The sequence below is a fragment of the Austrofundulus limnaeus genome, unplaced genomic scaffold (genome assembly GCF_001266775.1).
Source record: "Austrofundulus limnaeus strain Quisiro unplaced genomic scaffold, Austrofundulus_limnaeus-1.0 Scaffold253, whole genome shotgun sequence".
NCBI lineage: Eukaryota > Metazoa > Chordata > Actinopteri > Cyprinodontiformes > Rivulidae > Austrofundulus > Austrofundulus limnaeus.
This window is the reverse complement of record NW_013952655.1, coordinates 19,661-27,878: the sequence shown is the minus strand read 5'-3', so window position 1 is coordinate 27,878 and position 8,218 is coordinate 19,661. Positions and strand designations below refer to the sequence as shown.

Sequence of the window (8,218 nt, the reverse complement as noted above, 5' to 3'; positions counted from 1 at the left end):
CAGTTGGACAGGTGTACCTAATAAAGTGGCCGGTGAGTGTATATATCATTGTTTAATTTGGACACAGTTCATATATTTGTACATAATCAGTAACATGAGACATTTTCAAGCAAACAGATTTATGTAATGATTGTAGAGTTTTTTTTTCCCTGTTTTGTAAAGGCACAATATAAGCTTTTCTCTCATGTAACAATATGATTATTGTTGTTCAGTTTACACCTGTTGAGCTGCATGAATTCAAACTGCACACAATGATGTGTTTCAATCAGGACGTTTGGCTTTTAGTCAAGAGTCTTTTTGTTTATTCCACTGTGATTCTTCTGTGAGAGAAATATAAAATATGTGTACTAYAGAGGAGGATCTTTATTTTACAGCAGTGAATATTATAAAATGGTAAGCCTGCTTCTTTAGAGAATATCCTGATTCATCTCAGTAATCCTGGTAGAAAATCTAAAAACAGTTGAGTAGGTCTGCTGGACAATTTATTCTTTGTTGAAAAAAAACATTTTGTTTCCTCTCCAAGAAAATTCTTCAGTCTGAGGAGTTACAGGGAAGTTCAGCCTTRTAAGCAGTGTCTCCACAGAGTGGACTGACAGGTTTAACGATGACAATCAAAACTGTTTGTTCACATGCAAAAGAGGACCCTCAGCCTAATGTTTGATCATTCGTGCCCTGATCATCGCTTGTTGTTCACAGAACCATCAGCTTAACAACTGACTATTAGTGCCCTGATTTTTANTTGTTGTTAACAGAGGACCATCAGCCTAATGACTGATCATTAGTGCCCTGATTACCGGGTATTGCTTGATGTTCACAGAGGACCATCAACTGATAGACTGATCGTTAGTACCCTGATTATTGCTTGTTGTTCACAGAGGACCATCAGCCTTACAATTGATCATTAGTGCCCTGATTATCACTTGTTGTTCACAGAGGACCATCAGCCTAACGATTATTAGGCTGATTGTCCTCTGTGTGCCAACAGTTGAGTCTTTGTTAAATGTTGAAGATGGTCTCCCACCACAATACTGTTTGTTTTCTTATTCTGTAGTTTCTTTTCACTTTTTGACTTTGTTTTACTTTTTCTTAATTAGTTTTGTATTTTTATTTTGTTGCAGAGCTCCACGCTTTAAGGGCTACCAACAACAAGACAGTCAGGAACTTCTACACTACTTGCTGGACTCCATACGTGTAGAAGAAACWAAAGTAAGTTTACATAAATATTAAGTACTTGACTATAAATATAAATCAATATCAGGTATAAATCATTAGATAGCTGATTTAAAGCAAAAGAATTTGACACATAAATGCACAATTCAGTGTTTTGAAARTCTGTAAACTTTTTTAGTTTCAAACAAAAAAAAGATTTGAATAATAATGGCTACATTTTTCACACATACACAAACACATCTAAATTTCCTTTATTATTATTTTTTGTTTGTTTGTTTTACTTCAGCTCAGCTTGCTCAGCTACCACCCATAGTCAAACATCAGCTATGRAGATGAGACACATAAAAGTAAAATTCAGTTCTTTAAACTGTTCAAACAATTATGGATCACTTTCTCATTGTAAATCAGATTAAAGTGTTTCCAAAATCAAACTATTTAGAAGCACAAGAAATGAACAAGTTCTTAAAATATTGGAATTTTAAACCATTTGAGCTGTTCTTGTGCAGACATCACCCTATCACTGATATGGGTGTATAAACTGTCATGTGAGTATTTATGAGTTGAGAGTAAATCCAGTTTTAGATGTCAAATTTAGGCTCAAGTTGCCTTGATTTCAAACACTCCTAATTCTAAATGAATAAAAACAACTACACAGTGTCAAAAGCACTGCTATGCTAAAAAAAAGCTAATACTACTACTAATAAAAAAAGGTTATAATGTCAGCCTCATTAGTACATTTTATTGCATAATGTTTAGCATTTTGAAAACTTATCACATAGAACAATGAAAGTCCAGCCTTTTTCTCTTCTAGTGTTTCTCATTGCCAGTTGTCATGTGTAAGCCTTATGGTGCCATGTTTTTGGCACGTAGCCTCCCCCCACCTTTCTCAGGGCAATTAGGAGACCCCACAGCAGCTCTTTGGAGTGCCCACCAGTGACTGCATGAACCAAGGAGGAGAAGTTAGCGGGTGTGTTTAGTGGGCAGCCTCGGGCCTAGGAGGGGCCACAGGATGGGCTCCCCTCCTTCTATTCAAACTTGTGAACACTAACAGTTGTGCCACTTAGGGGACTTGCAAGTGGCACTACCGGCATCATTGTGTGATCTTGGGAAACCCACAGCTGCTGAATGAGCTCCAGGGCTGCTCTATTGTGCTTGAGGGTCCCCCCCTCACACACACACACCCCAGAGTCCCGCACACACTCGCACACAAATACACACAATCATCACCCAGTCTCAATCAAATCAAAGAAGTAAAGAGGGAGGGTGTWTGGGCTCCTCCATTCACTCAGAAAACCATTTCTACAACAAAAACTGGCATTTCAACACTAGATTGTTGAATATTTGTTTAAATGAGCACATTATTCCMGTTACTTTTATAACCACTAAATATAACAATTAAATTTGCAATATGAGTAATTTTACTTTTTTCAACAATGACACAAACATTACGTTTTCAACAAACTTGTAAATTCACACCTGAAAGAAATTCATTTTTCTTTGAGGTGTTTGTGAAGTAAATGCCCATCTGTACAAGTGATAGGTACTGTGTGTATGTGTATGTGTATGTGTGTGTGTGTGTGTGTGTGTATGTGTGTGTGTGCGTGCGAGCGTGCGTGTGTCCTTAAGCGGCCGGTTCTTTTTCTTTGTCAGTAACCTTTAAGTGCTCTAAGTGTTTGTGTTGATTGGCCATTAGTATCTGAGATCTTAATATGCAAATCTGAGCTCAGTCAATTATCACCAATTAGTTGAGTTGGTAGGTATTCCACTCTCCTTTTTGCCTTGTCTTCATTTTATTATTAGCCCCCTGCACTCTAGTACTAGCAACCCTCTGCATGCCCCGACACCCCCTTCCTGTGACCCATCGTCTCTGGGACAGTGCACCCTTTTATTTGGGGGTGGGGGGGGGTTACTGGTAATTAATTAGTTGGCGACCCACAGCCTGGTTTGACTTTGCAGACTGAGTGGGTTGCAGACTGGCCAGACTGGGATTAACAGAGCTTTTTGACCTAAATAGCCAGTGCGGTGCGTGGGTCTCTGGACAATGGGGGTTGATTGGTCCTGACTCAGACGTAGACCACGGCCAATTATCTATTGATTGGTGCTTTACAGTGGCTGTGTCTCTTCACAGCTCTCACACCAACACACTCACTGACCACGTCGCCTTCAATGAGGAGTCCCTGTGGAGAATTCACACACACACACACACACACACACACACACACACACACACACACAGTTAATTGAGAGGTTTACATGGTAACATATTTAGACAAGCACAATAATTATTTTACACTAATGATGCTTTTAATAGGTATACCTGTCAAACTCAGCTGCAGGCTAGATTGTGCTATCTCACTAATGGCTGTTTTAAAGAGAGCTGAAGAACCTCCCCCATTCCAAAAAGACCCACGCACTTTTAGTTACATAATTTATATAATTAATGTGCATCTATTCACCCCTTATCATTCTAGCATTTCCCTTTTTTTTTTTTTGTCTGCAGAGGGTGAAGGCTGCCATTTTAAAAGCTTTCAACAATCCTACAGAGAAGACAGCAGATGAGGASACTAAACGCCAAGTCAAAGGTTGCTGCAAACACAACAGCACACACAAATTATAGAGCTTTAGTCCCACCTTGTGTTGGTTTGTGGTAACACTGTAAGACAGGGGACAATAAAAAGGGACAAAAAGTCTGCCCGTTCATGATGAACCTTGTAGTTGTTCTTTATACATTAAATTGTATTAATAGTTATTATATTAATGTACCACCTTTGTTTTAATTCTTTATCTGCTTGAMCCACATTTTACCACCAATGCATAAACAAGACAATAATGAAGGAAAAACTCAGTTTTTATTTACAGGTTTTAGTCTAATTGATTCTTTAAATGGCATTAGTTTCTGCATAAGAGTCTGTGTAGAGTTAAAACATATTAGAAATAATTTACACATACCATATTAGCCCCTGAAAAAATGTCTCATGTCCTCATCTTCTTCTTATCAGTGTACGGAAAAGAAGGCGTGAAGATGAACTTTGTGGACCGTATCTTTGTAGGCGAGCTAACAAACACAATTATGTGTGAGGAGTGTGAGCATGTAAGTATACACTAAAGAATTAAAGTGAATATGATGATTGTGTTTTAATGAGACATTAGTCCCGTGATAAAAAGATGTGCACTGTGTTCAGTAGGGCAGCACTTTATTCAGCTAACTAATTAAAAGAAGCCGCTATTTATAATGTGTGGCCCCATCAAGAACGGCTGTGATATCCTTTATACCTTTTTATTTTTTAGTTTTATTGCTTCAAATGACTTCTGAATTAGCTTTATTAAAATACCTTTCAATTTCAGCGGCACAGGTATTTCTCATTACCCTCATAAATGGGCAGATATTTTTCATTGAGCTAAAATCAGGACAAATAAAAGCAAGTMGTCAGTTTCTTTCACCAGCTGTAGCACCAATGGAACCTTTCTAACTTTTGCACCAACAATAAAATGATAATCATGCAATAAGAAAATAAAAAGCGAGAGCAAAATACGAGCAATGTCATTAGAAAAGCAAACAGAAAGCTCTTCAAGGACCAGCTCAAACACCAACTGTTAACAGCAGGCACTTACAGTGAGAGCCCTGTCTGAAGAAAGCAAATGCCACCGTGCAAACTGAGAAACAGCAGCTTCCTCTAATTTTAATCATCTGCAGCACATTGTGTCATACTTGAAACTGAAAAGGAAGCTCCACAAGCTGGAGAGAATTTGGATGGAAGAAATAATTATATTATTATATTAAAAGCAAAACAATGWTGCTGGAGAGATTGTGGTCACATTAATCCCAATCCCCTCCATGTTTTTTAGTCATGGGGATAAATTACAGCTGTTCTGGATGGAGGTTGTTGGACTAATAGACAGACTTCTTCGATGTAAGGTTTGTAGGGATCCACAGGTTTTATACATTGTCCTGATCGAAAAAGAGGACATCTATATCTTTAAAATAATGTTGGTAGCTGTGAGGAGAGTTATCACAAAGAACTGGCAGAAAAGGGAGTCATCAAAAATAAAACAACAGATGAAAATAATGGAGGTGATTTATAAAAGACAGACTAAAACCATCATATAAAAAGGAAAAAGTAAGTGTAAAAAGGAAAAAAGTTAGAAAAATATAAGGTGATGTTATGGTTTGTGTAATTGTTCTTTCAGATCTCCACAGTGAAGGAAGCCTTCATAGACATCTCTTTACCCATCATAGAGGAGAGGGTGAGCTCTTACATTTATAATCATTAGAATAATGTAGAGAATGATAGTTCTTTATTAAAATCTGATTGTGTGTAACAAAAAGTAAGTATTTAAAAGTTGATGTTAAATTGTTATCGGTTTAAATGATTTTCAGTGGGTAAAGTTTGCTTGGTTTTGTTTTCCCCTYGTTCTCCTCAGATATCGAAACCATCCAACCCCGGTCGGTTGGGGAAGGTCTTCTCTCGTGAGCTGGACACTCACACAACCCACAACGAGCAGGTTCTTTCAGCAGCACACTCTGTCAGCAAGAACACCAGGAAGCTGAGCGGACAGGTGAGTAAATGGATCAGAGCTGCACAAACTGCATGCCAATAATGGTTTTATCAATCAGACAAAGCCCCTTTGCCCTGAAGCCCCATAGCCAGTTTAGATGCAATGTGACACATATGATAATAGAACAGGGGTACCCGCCAGCTGGTTCCCAGGTGCCCGCGAAGCGCAACCTTGCTGCGAATCCTCTAGCGCCGGCTCTGAGTGTCGGATCCCAGAGTGGCTGGTCTTGTTTGAAAGCTCTGGTTCTGCCCTACAAGGTGAAAGTTGAATGAAGTCCCTGATGCTCCCCCGCCAAGCTATAAGCAAAAAACCTCCAAAATACGCACTGTCTGACCTCCCGCCGGGGTGGTTTTAGGCCCCCTCCCGGGCTAGGAGCATCAGATCTGGGAAAGTGAGATGACTTTGGATAGCTACGGTCCTCCTCTACAAACTGAAGGTGGTTGCAAGTTCCTGGGACGTTCCCCCGCAGAGAAATTAACCAAYAACCGCCCAAAAAAGGCGCTTTGGCGGGCATTATAGTACTCAATTTACTCCGGAGCGTCTAGCGTCGGCTCTGGGTGGGAGATGGCGTAATGCTACTAATTTAGTTGCAGCATTGAGCAATAATATCGCAAAGGCCTGTTTACCTAATATTGTGAAGTCCTGCTTTGTTTTAAAAATGGGATTATTTCTTCTTTACATTTTACTCACTTTTAAGCAGTTGGTGGGCAGCGCTAATTCAAAAATTAGCCCCGCAATTTCTGAAGCGCTTATGAAAATATTTAGGTCCACAAATTTAGAACCGCTTATGCAGTAGAAATTGTAGTGGAAGCTAATTCTAAAGCGCAGGTTCGCTGAGGTATTACTTTTTTTTTCCCAGCACGGCTTATCCTAGCCTGATTTATTCAGTTTCGGTGTTTTGGTGAAGCCGCGCTACGCTGCCTCTCTCGATCTCAGTTGTCCTTTTTTCCCGTCCTGTAACTGACTGAGCCGACTGTTTCGACACATTTGTTATGAACTCTTTGCTGTGTTTTTGGATGGCTACATTAGCGCTTCCGCGCCCAATCTCAGCCTGACTACTTTCTGTTTCTTAGCTGAACATAGCGGCATTAGCTCTGCTTAATTTTATTCGCTGCTTTTTGGTGACAGCCGCGTGTAYGCTGCTTCTCCCAGTTTCAGCCTGATTTCATTTTGTCCTGTAACTGGAGGTAGCTGGAAAAGCTCTTTTTTGTTTCTTCAAATTGGTTGCTGTGTTTTGGTGACGGCTGAGTTTCCGCTCCATCTCCCAATTTCAGCAGGTATGTTTGTTCCATAGCTGAACAACTGTATCAGCTCTGTTTTTCTAGTTAGCAGTGTTTTGGTGACGGCTGCGTTTGCGCCCCCTCTCCCAATCTCAGCATATTAGTCTGTGCACAGCATGGACATCTCTCACAGTTGTGTGGATTGTGGGGCCAGGCTGCAGTCAGATGATGGTCAAGACCAGTGCCCTGCCTGCCTTGGAAGCGATCACCTGGCAGAGGCCCTGTCAGAGAACCCCTGCGTGAACTGCAGTTATTTGCCTCGTGCAGTGAGGGTGGCTYGGTTGGCCCAATTGTGCCCGAAGAGTCCCAATGATCTCCCACCTTCAGGGCAGGTAGCCCAGCCAAGGCGTTCAAAGCGCCGAAGTGAGGCCACAGTTACTGCGCCACCTCCCAAAAAGAGGTGGTCTAAGTCTGATCGGGGTCTCTCWATGAGAGTTGAAYAGTTAGCAGAATTGACGGAGATGAAATCACTGCTCGAGGAACGTCATCTGGRTAGTGCGGTGGAGGGGCCTGTTTTTTCTTCCCCACCTGTGCCTGAGTTGACTGGAGAGGATGACGTATTGTCATCCTCTCCAGTCAACTCTCCCATTAGATTGTGGATGTCATCTGCCACGCATACAGGGCTGGTGGCTGCTTCCTGCCAGCCAGCGTGAAGGCACACTCTACCAGGAGCGTTTCAGCTTCCTGGGCAGCAATGAGAGGAGTTTCGCTGTAGGTGATATGTGCTGCGGCGTCCTGGGCCTCGCCAAGTACATTTACCAGATTCTATACTGTCAATGTGGCTGCCTCTCATCCTCTAGGCCAGGTGCTGCTTCAAGGATCCTCTGGGCTTCCTCAGTGAGGTATGTGCTCAGGATTCCGTGTGACATCGTTGGTGTTATGGTGCGTTCACACCGAACGCGATTTCAGCGTCAGGAGCAGCAGGTTTACATACAAAGTCTATGGTGGACGCGCTTCAAGCAACGTCGGGAAGTTCTGCGGCGCCTCAAGCGCGATTAGAGCAGCGCGATTTGAACGATTTGATCTGAGCGTTGAACGCTCAGATCGTCCAAATCGATTAGAGCAGCGCGATTTGGACGATCTGAGCGCGCCGCAGAACTTCCCGACGTTGCTTGAAGCGCGTCCACCATAGACTTTGTATGTAAACCTGCTGCTCCTGATGCTGAAATCGCGTTCGGTGTGAACGCACCATAACACCAACGATGTCACAC

General features: G+C 41.6%; 1 protein-coding gene across 1 annotated transcript in view; it reads left to right on the top strand.

Moving 5' to 3' along the window:
- Nucleotides 1–8,218, top strand: part of usp45 (ubiquitin specific peptidase 45) — a 60,658-nt gene that overhangs the window by 38,814 nt on the left and 13,626 nt on the right. The window contains exons 9-13 of the mRNA XM_014020456.1: nt 1,119–1,206; nt 3,671–3,752; nt 4,170–4,261; nt 5,359–5,415; nt 5,593–5,727. Coding sequence (XP_013875910.1) covers nt 1,119–1,206; nt 3,671–3,752; nt 4,170–4,261; nt 5,359–5,415; nt 5,593–5,727 — 454 coding nt within the window. The remainder of the gene's footprint in view (nt 1–1,118; nt 1,207–3,670; nt 3,753–4,169; nt 4,262–5,358; nt 5,416–5,592; nt 5,728–8,218) is intronic.